This window comes from Onychomys torridus, chromosome 8 (genome assembly GCF_903995425.1).
Source record: "Onychomys torridus chromosome 8, mOncTor1.1, whole genome shotgun sequence".
In the NCBI taxonomy this organism is placed as follows: domain Eukaryota; kingdom Metazoa; phylum Chordata; class Mammalia; order Rodentia; family Cricetidae; genus Onychomys; species Onychomys torridus.
Window position 1 is genome coordinate 76,140,668 of NC_050450.1, and position 15,718 is coordinate 76,156,385.

The following is a 15,718-nucleotide window of genomic DNA, read 5'->3' on the forward strand; positions in this document are numbered from 1 at the left end:
CCGAGTATAGGACTTGGCCTAGGGTAGTTCTCTGCCCTTCCTGCTAGCTGGGTAGGGTCTTTTATTGTGTCTGTCTGTTTTTCATATAAAAAGTATTTATATTGACTGATCTTCTGTGGGCTGTCACTCTTTCTACTCTGAGGCCCAAACTCAGAGCTCTGCCTTTCTCTCCTCCACAGGAGGGAACATGTGGTGAGTCCCAGGCTGCATCTTAGTCGTCCCGCCCCTCCCCGTCTTCAGCGGTGTGGGGGGCAAAGCTTGGAACCAAGGCCACTCTCTCCCCAGCCCAACACACAGACAGCAGGCCCCTGCTCTCAGCATTCTTTTATTGCTAGAAGTAGAGAGTGTGGCCCTCCTGCAGGCCCAGTGGGAGGTTGTGGCATGGCTAAGAGCTGGGACCACATGGTCTTCCAGTCATGCTGTGGGTCAGGGGCAGGAGAAATGCTGGAACGCCCCCACAGTCTTGCTAGGATCTCAGAGCCTCATGTCTGACTCATAGGCTCTTATACCTGGTGCTGATTCATAACCTGCTATCTAAGAGGTTGCCATGGTGTCCTTGGCACTCTCAACCAATGAAGCCAGCTCTGAGCTAGAACCTGCAGAAGCTCCAGCAGGAAATGGTTTTGGAGGAGAAAGCAGCGTCATGATCTCCCCCTTACCCTCTCTCCAAGATGTCAGGGCTTGGCATAATCCTGTGGGAATAACAAAAATAAGTGAGTGGAGGTTTGTTGGCTATCCAGACAAAGAGCTACTTTAGGACATTAGTAGCAAAACTGAGCACAGTTGAACACTTCTGATTGTCCCTGTCCCCCCAACAAAGTCCTAGACCCCAGAACTGACTATTGGCCCAGAAGCTCGCATTCTTGGAAACCATTAGGAAAGATGTTCCTAGTGACAAATTCTAATGTCTCTGCTTAGCGGATGATGTCTTATACCAGGGAGAGATACGAGGGAGGCCTGACCCATTCCAGACCTCCCCTTACCTGCTGAAGCCTCATTTGCCACGCCAGGCTGACAGGTTCAGCTTGGGAATACGTCTACAGCTCACAAAACCCCTTGGGTAGATGTTAGCCCCAAAGATGTTCTTCGAAACAGTGGTGATACCGGTATTGTCACATATAATCCGAGATAAAGAGATCCGACTCAGGGCTTTACGCTGTCTTTTGGTGAAAACTCCCCATTTCTGCCACCAGAATCTGTAGGTCAAGAGATGCGTGAGAAAGTTGGGGAGTCGCTGTGCAGTGAGCACCTTTCATGTGCCTGGCACATTCTGTTTCTTTCCTTTCACACAGTTCTGCCAGTTTCTGCCCAGTGAACTGCCCAGAAGTAAGTAGATCCGCAGTCTAGGTGGCCAGGGAAGGATTCAAACCCAAGCATACGCCACATCCAAATAAGGAGTCGGGTCCAGATTTAGTTCTTTGCCCATGCCTTCTGGAATCTGCTATCCCAGAACAGTGAGCTGGCTAGTCTAGGTTCTTCGGGCCTTAGGAGGCTCCAGCTCAGGCTGGGTCAGCCTTGCCTCCTTCTTTTCCTGAGACCTGCTTTCCATAGGGAAGCCCCCTGGTCTCAGGACCTGTGATCTTGTGAGAAATGAAGCTTTTTTTTTTTTAATTTTTTTAATGATTTACTTTTATTTCATGTGCATTGGTGTTCTGCCTGCATGTCTATGTAAGGTTGTTGGATGCTCTGAAACTGGAACTACAGACAGGTGTGAGCTGCCATGTGGGTGCTGGGAATTGAGCCAGGGTCCCTTGGAAGAGCAGCTGGTGCTCTTAACCACTGAGCCATCTCTCCAGCCCCGAGAAATGAAGCTTTCAAAGGTGCTTTCTCCCTTGTTCAGCTGGGGGTCACTTACCTGTCTCCATCTCTGGCTTTTCTGAACTGGTTCTCAAAAAGACAAGCCAGGAGAGGCCCTACTCGGGCCCCGGGCAGAAGAGGCTCTGCAATGGCCCCCATCCAGATATCAATGTTGTCGGGTGTCCCGTACAGTCTCAGGAACTTCCTTGCCAAAGCCTGATTCTTTAGCACCCGGCTGAGCTGGGCCAAGTTTCGGGGCTGGGAAAGCCCGCAGAAGCGCCGCCAGGCGTTGTACCCTGCAGGAGACAGGAGAGCCGGGAAGCAGTTATGTCAGTTTCCTGTTAGCTTCTGCCGCTCCCCACAAATCCTCCAGAGCATATTCTGGGGTCACTACTGAATGGACCAGAAGATCCCTGCAGGTCAGCCCCAGATCACCGCCCTCTCTAGCCGCGGGCGCCCCCTGCCGGAAGACCGGCACAGCTAGCCTCTCAAACTGCCACAGGTAACAGCTGTTCCCTACAAACAGCTGTTCCCTACAGGCCATTTCAGACATTTTACCCTGACACTGGCTTTTGCAGTCTCCTCTAGTCCCTTCCCCAGTCCCATCACATCTGGAACTGTACTGCCTGCTTTGAACTCCGCTAGAGGTCATTGGAACTAGGAAATGAAGTCAACGGAAGAGTCTGCTCTCTTCGCTCCTGTGGTGGTTTCTGGGTCCTCACCGGACAGCCACAGGAGGTCTTAATCTTATTCTGTCTGTCCCCATCTCTCAGGCTCCTTGACTTTCACCCCTCAGGTCAAAGGACCCTGCAGTTTCTTTGGCCCTAGAATTTGATAACTTCCTTCTCCGAGTGACTAGTGTGGTGGGGAAGGGACAGGTCACCCACGTCCTTTAAGTCTGTTGCTTTCCTCTGCTCAAAAAGTTCTTCCCTTCTCCCTTCACCTCCTAGTCCACTGACCTAATCCTGAGCTAACCCTAAAGCTGGAGCCCTAGAGCAGGTGGGGACGACCCAGGGAGTTAGCAAACAAGGGCTTGTGGGGGGCATCAACCTTGCCTGCTCTGCACTACTGCTCATCTTGTTCCTGTCAGAAGGGAAGAGCCCCCAAGACACCCTTGTCTGAGGTGCCCCCATCACCTGGAAGCCCATGGTCCCGGCTGCGCTGCATGTTCAGGGCCGCCAGGTCCAGCCCGATCCTTCTCACTTGCCGAAACAGCTTGTCCCGGAGTTCATCTACCACCATGGAATCTTGCCGGTTTAGCTTAGCTGGGGTAGCCATGAGACCTCGGAGGATAGGGTCGATGCCACCTGGTCGAGGGGAATGAGAGGTGCTGATTTGACCAACCTCTCAGAAGCTCCTGCGGTCATATCATGATGCCAAGCTTGCAGGGGGGGGGTCCTTACAGGTCCGTGATATACCGCTCTGATGTCAATCTGCCCCCCATTAGAAGTGCCCCCCCATCAGGCCTGGTGATATGGATGATATAGAAATGATGGTAATCTTAGCTATTCAGGAGGCTAAGGCAGGAGAGTCACAAGTTCAAGGCCAGCCTCGGCTACTTTTAATAAAGCCCTTATATAAAAAAGTAAAAGGGGCAGGGATATGGTTTAATGATAGAGCACATTCCTAGCATGCACAAGGCCCTGGGTTTAATTCTCAGTGAGTGAGAAAGGAGGACATGAGAGCCTTCTTTCTGCTGTCCTGGGGAGGCATTGCAGAGGCCCAGCCAGCATTCAGCAGCCCACCTGAGGAAGGGCTATTTGGACCCTCACGCCCTGTGCCTTTGGGAAACCCAATCACCTTCATGTACAATACGCCAGCTGGCAAAGAACGCAGAGCTAAGTGGAACATGGGCATTGCGTCTGGAGGCCCGGTACTGGCTGTCCAGGCGGAACATGAAGGGCTGCAGCATGGTGTGGCCAAAGCGGAAGGCTAGGGTGAAAACATTGGCTACACGTGGGTCCACGTTGGAGCAATACCCTCTGTAGGGACCCAGGGTTCTTCTGATGCGGGCCTTGCCCAGAACCAGAGGTAGAAAGTCTCGGTAGGTGATGATCTGGAAGACACGATGTGGAAGGGGTGTTGTCTCAGCAGCCCACAGCCCCGCCTTTCCTCTGCACTGACTCCTGCTTTTCAAAGGGCTTCTCGGGTACAGCAGTGACCACTGCCATTGTGTGGAGTAGGGCAACGCCAATCTCCCATTGGAGGATGAGATATTGGAACCCAAAGAGAATACCACAGACAGGGTTACCGTTGATAGCAGAACCAGAGACGGAGATGCGCCCCAAGCAATCAGACCCAGCAGCCTTGAGGTACAGCCTCCAAGCCATGTTCAGGAAGGTTGGGAGCCACTCCCTGAGAGTGGTGGCCCCTGGGCTCCCTACCTGGACCATGGCACCCACGATCTTTCGGGCCTCGTTGTACAGCTTGTCTCCACTCCAATGGGGATTCAGGCGCCTCAGCTCAGTGGCTAGCCGGTTGTGTTCTCTCACAAAGAGGGTGTGCAAGGCCGCCAGTTTGGGGGTTTCACTTGACCGGGTGTCACCTTGAAAACGCCAAGTTCAGGATTATCAGAGAGGCTTTCAGTGAGGGCAAACAGATGTGGGACCCAGAGACCAGGCGAGGCGAACTTCGGTGCAGCAGGGGTTCCATTTCAACTGTACCATGCGGCTCCTTCCTGACCAACACCGTCCTCCCCAAGACAGAGAGCACAGTGAGCTCCTGGCTCCCTAAGTGGCTGGACCAGGTTAGGACTATGGGAGATACATAGAGCAGGTGCTGGGCTCCTTGCCTGGTGATTCTCTTCTACAAGAAGACCAGACCCACAGCCCTGACCACACATGGTGGGAGACGACCCTGGGAGCCTTGACCTCCGGACTGCATGCCACCTGTCTGCATCTATTTCTCCACTAAGGATGCTACCTGTTTCCACATTTGAATTTTATGTCATGCTGCCCTTCCCAGAAAACAGGGAGGCAGGCACATTGGGCAGGGCTCATTTTTGTACCCAGACCTTCCCCATAGGCAGGGCAGGACAAGGAGTTCAGCCACCCACTGGCTTCTCACCCAGCCCTCCCGCAGAAGATCTGAGCTCCTGGAGAGCTCTGATGAAGGTACACGCTGCTCCCCCAGAATATATAGTTGTACAATCCTTACAGAATGAGTTTTAGTTAAACAGTGGGGCAGAGTGTACAGAGGTCTGGGAGCTACACGCTGTCCCAATACATGCTCTGCCCTCAGAACGCTGCTGTCTCGAACACGGGCATCTTTCCTGGGTCTCAGCTTTCCATCTTTAAGTTGAAGAGAATACTTCCTGCCTTTTGGGGCTGCTGTGAGGTTCAGGGATGGCCCATCTGGACATCTTAAATACCCAGAAGTGATTACTGGCATTATCATAAACCACTCAGGAAGGCGGGGCTGAGGACTATGAACAGAATGCAAAGTACACATCTGGAGGAAGGCACCACATAAACACATGACGATGTAGCAAGAAGGGAGGCACAGGATAAGAAAACAGCCTAAAGAAGAAAAACCTGGGGTACAGGTAACAGTTATTTTCAGGTAACTGAAGAGATGGTCCCTTTCTGTCGCAGGGGGAAGGAGTCAGCCTCTTCCTTCTCTTAGGCCCCAGTAGCATGACTAAAAGCAATGGGCAGACACTGAATCAAAATAAAAGGGACACTTCCTATAGTTGGCTGGAGTGCCTGCCATTCAGGTGGTGAGCTGCTCATCACCGGAGACACCAAAGACCACACCCAGGGGATAGGCAAAGGGACCCATTCCCACTTGCCTGCTTTCCCAATGACTGCACAGATCTGCACTGATGGTGTGCCCCCATACTGAGGATCCCCTGAACTCCCAAACAGTGTTTCCTCACCACACCCCTTTCATCCTTAAGAAGACTCTAACTCCCTGGTAGACTGACCTGCCAGGAAGCAGGGGATGCGCACAGAGCGGTTGGTGAGGAGACAAGGGTCTTCATGTAGGTTGTCGAAGGGCATTAGGGCTCGACCATTGTCCTGGAAACGCTGGTTGGTGGCCAGCAGTCCCCAGTAGTTGGTCCGGTTGCGGAGCCTCAGGGCAAGGGAGACCTCACTGCCGTACACCATGCTGGCATCCACGAAGGATGTAAGTGCGTTGATCTGGTTGCGGACTTTGTTCTTGTTTTGGGGGCATGCAGGTGCAGAGCGGAAGAAAGGAATGCAGTCACGCTGGTTCTTGATGCGGGGGTCATTGGGCGGTATCTAGAGTGAAGAGCACTCTGTGACTCTGGGACTTCTCTATATCAGGCTCACTAATCTGGGGTACCCCCCATTCATTTTTGACATTGCTCAAAACTTCTCTAGTTCAGGAAGCCCTCCAGGACTCACCCCGACTCAAACCTGGGGCTTTGTGCCTGCTAGGCAAATGCTCTACGCCTGAGATGAAACCCCCCACCCTGGATGAAGCTTTTGAAATGATGAAGAGCTTCAGCTACCTGGAGGAGAGATTGCCTCTGAAAGACAAGTTGTTACACGTGCAGTTAAGCAATGCTCATGGGAGGCAGCATCTGCTGCACTTGCTATACATGCCAAATGCTAACGTTGTGCTATGAAGATCTAGAAGGCTCCACTGAGGGTGTGCCCCTGTATCAAGGCTGGAGGAAAGGGTTTGCTGACACACAGCCCCCTCTGAGTGCCTCCTCCTTACCTACTGCAAGCAAGCAAACTTGTAGGTTTTGTGTGTGTGTGAGAGAGAGAGAGAGACAGAGACAGAGACAGAGAGAGACAGACAGAGACAGAGACCAAGAGAGAGAGGAGAGAGAAAGGGGGGTAGTGTGTTTGTGTGTGTGTGTGTGTGTGTGTGTGTGTGTGTGTGTGTCAGAGAGAGAGAGAGAGAAAGAGAGAGAGATTGAGATTGTGATTGTGTGTGTGTCCCTTCCCAGAGGAGATTCTGCTCCCCGAATTCTCTGTTTTCTTACCTAGTGTCCTCCACTATCCTTGCCTCCCAGCCTGGAGGAGGACCCTGTTCACAGCCCAACCCCAGGCTTTGCAAGAACTGTAGGGCCCAGAGGCCTTCTCTGCTGGAGTCAGAACCGTGGGTCAAGGCCTGTCTCTAATATGTCTCCTCCATGAAACTCCAATAGAGCCCAGCCATCCCCAACCCATCCAATACACACAGCGGGGGGCATCTGTGTTTCCTGATGTCTGGATGGGGCTTATTTCTCTCAAATTCCCCCATATCCCTCTGTCCGGGACCTAGAAGGTTGACTGAGGGTACCTTGATGGGGAAGCAGGGAGGCAGCTGGGCACAGGTCTTTTCACAGTCCACACCTGCGGTGAAGGCCACTCTGGCTGGGGACTCTGGGGAGAAGTCCAAATCATGGTCGATGAACTGGCCCCACTGCATGAACATGAGGGACCGGCCCCGATCTGAGGTCAGCTTCCTGCTGGGGAAGCGCACGATCTGATTGGAGACAGCCCGGACCTGGTGGGGAAGTAGAGTCAGCCTGAGTCCAGGCTCATGATCTGGGCCAGGTGTGGGGACCAAGCCAGGACTCAGGGAGTGCCAATCTCCTGCCAGGGCCACTGTTTTCCATCCACCCGTTCCTCTCCTGGTCTTAGAGATGCAGCCCCCTCTGGTGGTGGTTGTCATTCCCAGGACAGTCTAGCGCTTGGCCTGAGGCTTCCGGTGGTGCATGCCTATAATCCCAGGATTTGTGAGGCTGAGGCAGGAGGATTGTTAGTTCAGTGAGTTACACACCAATCTGAGCTACACAGAAAGATCCTATCTCAACAGATGAGAGGGAGTTGGTCCAGACCTCAGGCCAGCCTCACCTTGCCCTCCCAGAAAGATGAGGTTGGTGTGTAGACAGCTAGGTTAGAGAACTGATGGTCTTCAGATACAAGAAGACTAAGGCGATAGATAATAGAGAGCTCGATAGACAGATGAATCAATTGAAGAAAATTTAATATATCAATATTAAGACAGGTAGGAAATTGTTATATTAATATAACAATAGAAAGTTGGCAAATGTAAAATTGCAGATCATAGATTCACAAACGCATAGAACTTTATATTTAGGAAGATACTTTGACCTGAACATGGAGTCTCACACCTATAATCCCAGCCCTAGGCAGCAGAGGTGTTGGGATTGCTGTGAGTTTGAGACTGGCCTGGGTTATATCCTAAGTTCAGGCCAGAACAGACTATAGTGTAAGACCTTGTCTCAAAAAGTAAAACAAAGGCTCTGGGAGATAACTTAATGGGTAAGAATGCTTGCTATGACCTGACTTCAAATTCCAGAACCTACAGAAGCCAAGCATGACTACATGGGCCTGTAGCCCATACATTGAGGGCCAAGACAGGCCAATCCCAGTGGCTCATTGGCCAATCACCTTACATGTAACAGCAAGCTTCAGGCTGGGTGGGAGACCTTGCCCCCGACCATATATATATACACACACACACACACACACACACACACACACACACACACACACACAGAAAGGGATGCTTCAATCATACAAACAACAAAACAACTCCATCCCATAATAGGTTGCACAGGTACCATAGATCATGGTCTATACATCTATTTATGCCAAGGACTCCATTTCCACCCACACAAGCTTAGATTTTTCTATTTTCAGGCGAAGAAATTGAGACTCAGAAAGTAAGTGGTGTTCGCTCCCCAAAGTCACTCAGCAGGTCAGTGGACAGCCCAGCCCCAGGTCAGTGGATAGCCCAGCCCCAAGCCCTACATGCCTGACAACTCAGGGCTGCATTTCCCCCTCTGCATTGGCAAGAGATCAAGCATTTTCCAGACCCTCCACTCCAACTCACAAGAGGAAGGAAGAAGCCATTGCGCCTCTTGCTGGGGGTCCAGCCGAAGGGGAGTGACCTGTGATCTTCATACTCAGCGGGCAGCCAGCGGGCCAGGGCTTGGTTGGAGGCTCCCAACCAGGGCCTCTTCCTGCGGTAGTGAAGGGGTAGGTGTCAGTGGGGTGCAGGGCCTGAGGGAGAGAGTGGAAAGCAAAGGCAGGCCCCCCGACACCCACTTGTTGTTACATCTCCCTGTGATGGTACGGTATTTGTTGCTACACTTCTCGACCTGGTCCTGAACAGCACAGCCACTGGCCTGGGACAGCAGGCGCAACTGTGGTTCTGTGAGCACATCTGGGGAGGAGGGGGACAGGGGTCAGAGTCCAGAGTCCTAGCTCTTTCCTGGGCTGGTCAGTTCCATCCCCTTGTCATCTCTAACATCGCCTAGGCCTTCCATCCCACCTCCCACATCTGGCTTTCTTCTACTCCCAGGCTAGGGCAGGCCTTGGGGACTCCATGGGAAACACAGTACCAGTGACATTGAAGGGTCTGGCTCCCTGTGCCTGAAGCTTCTCTTCTAGAAGCCCTAAGGCCACGTGCATATAATCAGCAGCCTGAACAACTCTTCTGGTGGCTGCGACTGGCTGCTTGAAGTAGGCCAGGAGGTCCATGGGGCTGGCCGAGCCGCTGCGAAGGCGCTGCTTGATGCTGTCTCAGGGAGGAGGAAGAGGAAGCTGGAGGAAGGCTCAGGCTACCAGCAGAGAGAGCCTCGGCCCACCCAGCAGGGGTTCAGGTTGGAGAAGATGACTTGGCCAAGAGCCCGTCCTCCCTCACTGAGCCTCCCAGGCTGGGACAGCCCCAGTCCCAAGCCCACCTCTTCTGTGTCCAGTTATAGGCAGTATCCACCAGCATCTTGGCCTCTGCTACGCAGCCTCGAAGGACTGAATCCTCCACGTGACTGGGGGAAGCTGGTCAAAGGCATGGATGGGGACTCAGTGTTCAAGGGAGCCACAGACTCCCCAGAGCTCAGTGCTTTTCCCTCCATACCAATCTTCTGCCTTGGTGTCCAAGGCGCTCTTACCTGGGGCGGTGCCCTCAGAGGGTTGGGTAAGGATGAATGTGGCTAGGGCCCCTACCAGGGCCAGCAGCAGCTGCATCACGCAAGCAGAATCCCTGCTCCAGCTGAGCAGGTAAAGGATACTACAGACTCCCCAGTGAGTCTCCCACTCCTTTCTCCCCCCGAGGACCAGAGATTTTATTTTTTTCTGCTCAGTCTTCTCTGGAAGGAGCGAGGAGACTTTATATACCATCCTGGGGTAGAGGGGGCAGGCCTTGGCCTTCAGAAGCCCAGCCCCTGAGGCGGAGCTCCGGAACCTGGCTCTGGTTTTCAGGGGAGCTGTGTGATTGACCTCTCCACCTGCTTTATTCCTCACCAGCATGAGGACATCGTCCATCCCTCTTAGTTCCCCTCACCACCTACCTACCCCTTGTTCCACACCCACCTCTACTCTTGGGTCCATGGATGCACTTCTCCCACAATCCAAGCAGCGCTGGGGTTTTCGATGGTGCCCAGTGAATAATGGATAGCCAAGGTCCTGACAAGAACACAGGGCTTGGCCCCATCACTAATTGTGGCCTGGGGAAGTCACTCCTCATTTCTACACCCCTAAAATAGGAGTTGGGAGGATGTTTGGAAAGGCTCCTTTCTTCCCTCATCAGGACAGAAATGGGATCTGGACTTTCGGTGATATCCCCCATACTCAACACAAGGCTTCATCCAGTAGGTGTTGGTTAAATATTTGTAGAGTGAATGAATGGTCAATGATTCAGTTCTCTCTCTCCCTCCACCCCCTTACCTGTCTAGCGCTATCAGCTCTCTCCAAGCTGCCAGAGAAATATTTCTACCAGAGGTGTCCCAGGTAAAACTCAAAACTCTGGATGCATCCTGCACAGAGCTCAAGCAAGGCCCACTACGGCTCTGGGAGATCCCTGATCTTTTCTTCACGCATAGCCATGGTGGGTTTAGTGTGTGCTACTGTGGGCTGGACTAACAGGGCTCGCTGCACTAGGCCAGACGGACCTGGGTCTCAATCCAGCTCCCCCACTGGCAGGGAGATCTCGGGTGGGCTCCCATTCCTTCGTCCTCAGTGCAAAACTCAACTCAGTCCCTCAGCCCCAGCCCCTTCACACCTCCAAGCCTTTCCTCCTGACAGGCCCTTCTCTGGGAGGAGCCTGGTGACCCCATCCCCATGTGCCTGGACAGCTGATGGTTGTCTCTGGACGAGGCCCCAAAGCCACTGTGCCCACAACCAACCTATCCTGGTCCCTTCAGGAGGCCATGTCCATCCCCTAGTCAGTACAGACCCTGTACCTTCTAGACCTCACGAGACTCTTCCCAGGCTCTTCAACCCCTGCCCCTACCTCAACCTGCACAGTGCCTTCCCCTGCCCCTCCCTTCTACAGCAATGCTCCCTCTGCTGCCAACTGGCCTCGACAGTTGCTCCTGAACCAACCACTTTGCTTTGGCAACCCCTTTCACAAGCTCCAGCTAACGGGGCCTCCCCTATCTTATCTCCCGCCTTCAACACTTGACCTGTGTGCCCAGGGATAAAACGTTACAGGGAAGGATGAAGGTCCACTCGGTGCCCTGTTGACATAGACCTCAGTTTCCAAACTTGCGAGCCAGAGCAGTGATCCCAAGAGACTTTAAACTATAATGTACACAGCTTCCCTTCTTCCCTTCCCCTCAAGATGCCCCAGGCTGGAACCGAGTATGCCAGGTTGCCACAGTGCTCTGCTTTACCCCACAGGAGCAGCTAGGTCTTTAGCAGCAGGCAGTTGGGCGAGAGTGGCCATAGCCATGGGTTGCAGTGGTAAGCTTGGGGAATGAGCTAGGGACAGAGCCCTGAGCCCTAGACCCAGCCCTAGCTGCTACATTGGTGATATTTGGCTACCTTTTTTTTTTTCTCCTGTTTTTCAAGACAGGGTTTCTCTGTGTAGCTTTGCACCTTTCCTGGAACTCAGTCTGTAGTCCAGGCTGGCCTCGAACTCATTAGAGATCCACCTGCCTCTGCCTCCCCAGTGCTGGGATTAAAGGCGTGCTCCACCACCGCCCAGTGATATTTGGACATATAAGGATTTGAGCTTATTGAGTGCTTAGTTTAATGATGAGGTAATAGATAAGCAGGGACCCCCCCACAAGGGACCTTACAGGTTTGACCATGGGAGACAAGTTCTGGAGGCATTGCTAAAGCTGGTCCTTGGGTCTGGATTGGCAGGTGAAAGTTCATGCAGGACACTGGAGGGGAAGCATGGCCTGTCACGTGGCTTCCCTAACCCCTGGAGCTAAGTGCTCCCTTCAACTTACATTCAGCCATCCTCCCAGGGGACCCTGTCCTTAGGCCCCAGCTTCTGTTTATAATCCTTCTATTTATAATCCCTTTGACTACTTTCAACCCCACCCCACCTTTTTTTACCCAGCTCCCTCCAGGAGGCCATATTTGATTCCTTCCAAGTCAAGCTGGGGTCTAAATCCCTCATTCAGCACCAAGAAGCCCACTTAGGGCATGTCAAAGAAGCGCCCCAAAACTACTGGTATAATCCCATTGTCCTGTAGGCAAGGTGCCGCCCAAAGGTGACCTTCTCCTGAAGCGGGAGTTTTCCACAGCTGACTGGGAGAGCTGTCAGGGAACACACATGGCACGTTACCATCGTGTTTAGCACAGCAGTGCATTGAAGAAGCCTTTGAAAGGACCAAGCAGACGCCATAACAGGCTGCTCAGTCTTCTCTCAGAGATGAGGCCTCAATTTCAGTTTCCTGAGACTTGAGAAGATTCTGGGAGGGCCATGAACAAAAGACACAGTCCTTGCAGTAGCTCCCTTTCTGCATGTACTCTGACCACTCAGGGTTCAGCCAATTGTTTACTGTCTAGGACCCCTCACCAACTTAGAGCTGTGTGCAGGGGTCAATGTGAACGTGTGAGGCCAGCCAGCCCCCGTGGCAGCTCAAGGACAAAGCCTGGGACTTATCCAGGCCTGCCCCAAAATGATAACTGTAGCCCCCAACCAGTAAATTCCAAGGTTACACACCCCCACCCAATCATAGGATGCCAAGGCTTGTACCACCGTGCTTGCAGTTTTTCCCTTTAAAAACCCCTCACCCTGAGAGCTCAGGGCCGTCCTCCTCCACCCTGTGTCAAGTGTTGAACACGGACCAAGCCTGGGTTTGCTTGTGATTAATAAGCCCCTGTGTGTTTTGCGTCTGATATTGGCTCTGTGGTGGTCTTGCTTGGGGGTCTCTCAACGAGGCCACAGCACCTTGTTATCTTTTATTAAATTCTCACCCACTGCCCCTCAGGCAGCCGTTGACTTCAACCTGGTGGGAGATTGAATACAAAAGCTCCTCAGATCCTTCAGGGCTGGATCTCTAAAAGGGAGGCCTCCAAAGTGAGGGTGTCGGCCCCTCGTTCTCTGGACCGGATGGGACAGTGATGAAGGGAGCCCTCAATGAGATGCTCCAGCCTAGGTAACCACTGTGGCCTTCACTAAGACTCAGGTCTGAGGGACAGACAGGGTCCTCACGTGCTCATGGTGATCTGCTCTGACCTTGACTTTTTTCTGTAGTCAAAATAATCAGAAGGGACCAAAAGAGGGTAGGACCAGAAGGGAGTGTAGGCAAGGGCCATGGGTTCCCATGCCTTCCCCCATGGACTTTTTCTCATGGGACCTCACTGGGTTTTTTTTTTTTAATTTTCCTTGTAGCCAAGTTTTGTCCAATGGCAACTAAGTATATCAGACACTAAGACCTCCTTCAGTATCTTCCTCTACCTATTAAAATAATTTGAGTGATGCTCATTAAATAAAACAAATTATAATGGCCAGAAATATGTGGAAGTTTTCTTTCATTGATCTTTGTGTGTACAATTATGCCAGTAAAACATATATATGTATATACATATACACATACATTTATATACACAGCTATATATACACACATATACACCTATATATACACACACATACATACCTATATACATATACATACACATACACACACCTATATAAATATACACACATATATACATATACATACATACACACACTAGCTAGATGTGTGGTGGCACACGCCCGTAATCTCAGCACTTAGAAGGTGGAGGCAGGAGCATCTGTTTGTTTTGTTTTGTTTTGTTTTGTTTTGTTTTGTTTTGTTTTCCCAAGACAGGGTTTCTCTGTATAGTTTTGGAGCCTGTCCTGGCTCTTGCTCCGTAGACCAGGCTGGCCTGGAACTCACAGCCTGGCTCTGCCTCCTGAGTGCTGGGATTAAAGGTGTACACCACCACTGCCTGGCATTTGTTTGTTTGTTTGGTTGGTTGGTTTTTGGCAGGAGCATCTGGAGTCCAAGGTCAGCCTCAGCATCACAGGGAGTTTGAGGTCAGTCTGAAATGCATGGACTCTGCCTGGAAATAAATAAACAAACACATGCATACATACATACAAACATACTAGCTATATAATAGGAAAAACATCATGGATTAATGTATTTTTTAATTAAAGTAGTGTGTCTTAAATTAAGAGGAAATATCAACATATAGTTGAATTTTGTTGTTGTTGGTTATGGTGTTTGGGACAAACTCTAATATAGCCTAGACTGGCTTATAACTCCTGCCTCCACCTCCCAAATCCTGACATTACAGATGTGTGCCACCACTCCTGGCTTACCATAGCAGGTTTAGTATTCAATACATCGGTACATTTTCTCAATTTGCTCTTTAGATTTAAAGTCAGCAATTATTATACCAGGTGTGGTGGCACACACCTGTCACCCCAGCACACACCTGTCACCCCAGCACACACCTGTCACCCCAGCACACACCTGTCAGTCACCCCAGCACACACCTGTCAGTCACCCCTGCACACACCTGAAGCCCCAGCACACACCTGTCACCCCGGCACACAGGAGACTGAGGAAGTCCAAGATCAACGTGAGCTCCACAGGACTATCTCAGAAACAGGTAAGAGTTTTCAGAGAAAGAGCAGCTCAAGCTTGGAGATATAAATAAACTAGTGAAATATTCAGGTGTGAAGTAAATTGTACTTAATGATACAGTTTGCAGGGCCGGAGAGATGGCTCAGGGGTTATGGTATGTACTGCTCTTCAGGGGACCTGAGTTCAGTTCCCAGCACCCGCATTCCACAGCTCAGAATTGCCTGTAACTCCAGCTCCAGACCCAATGCCCTCTTCTGGATTCCAAGGGCACCTGCACTCATATCCACATACCCACACGCAGGCATGTATATGTACAAGAAATTAAAATTAATAAAAATAAATCTTTTTAAAAATACAGTTTTCAACCAGGTGGTAGTGGCGCATGCCTTTAATCACAGCACTGGGGAGGCAAAGGCAGGCAGATCTCTGAGTTTGAGGCCAGCCTGGTCTACAGAGTGAGTTCCAGGACAGCCAAGGCTGTGTTACACAGAGAAACTCTGTCTCTAAACCTCCCCCAAAAAGATACAGTTTTTACATACTGTTTTAAACTTAAATATTAATTAGAATGCTAGTCTTCATGTAGAACAAGAGAATTAAAAGGAAATCACATTCTATCTCCTTAACTTTATGAGTGCTGCCTTATCATCATTTATAACAACCATTGTTTGTCTAGTTTGAAACAGGGCTTCGTGTAGCCTTGAACTTGCTATGTAGCCAAAGATGACCTTGGACTTCAGCTCCTCCTAACTACTCCTACACAGAGCTGGGATTACTGGCATATACCACCACACCCAGTTCATGTGGTGCCAGGGATTGAACCCAGGGCCTTGTGCATGACGAGTTCAAGCATCCTCTCAACTGAGCTACATCCCCAGCCAAATGAAATGTTTAAACCCAAGCACGCACAGCTTAGTTCTTACTCTTGAAGTAAATATACACAGCAGAAGCAGCCATTGTGCAACTGGGGATTTTCTAAATGAACAGTGGTACTTATGAGCAATAAAAAACCCACTAACTTGAAGCTCACTGGGTTTATTAACGTTAAGCAGTATTTGCAGCAATTACTTAGCACGCACAGCAACACAAACTGTATTCAGGGAGGAGACTCTTTCTTATTGTTGAAATTACTTAAGA

General features: G+C 51.0%; 1 protein-coding gene across 1 annotated transcript; it reads right to left on the bottom strand.

Moving 5' to 3' along the window:
* Positions 1 to 982: 982 nt before the first annotated feature.
* Positions 983 to 9,872, bottom strand: Epx (eosinophil peroxidase). The gene is made up of 12 exons (XM_036197187.1): positions 9,680 to 9,872; positions 9,473 to 9,566; positions 9,131 to 9,306; positions 8,835 to 8,952; positions 8,620 to 8,749; positions 7,057 to 7,263; positions 5,723 to 6,041; positions 4,182 to 4,342; positions 3,598 to 3,853; positions 2,934 to 3,104; positions 1,856 to 2,093; positions 983 to 1,196 (listed from the first exon to the last, which is right to left on the bottom strand). The coding sequence occupies exons 1-12, from the start codon at positions 9,753 to 9,755 to the stop codon at positions 995 to 997; spliced, it is 2,148 nt and encodes a 715-aa protein (XP_036053080.1). The 5' UTR covers positions 9,756 to 9,872; the 3' UTR covers positions 983 to 994.
* Between the last annotated feature and the right edge of the window lie 5,846 nt (positions 9,873 to 15,718).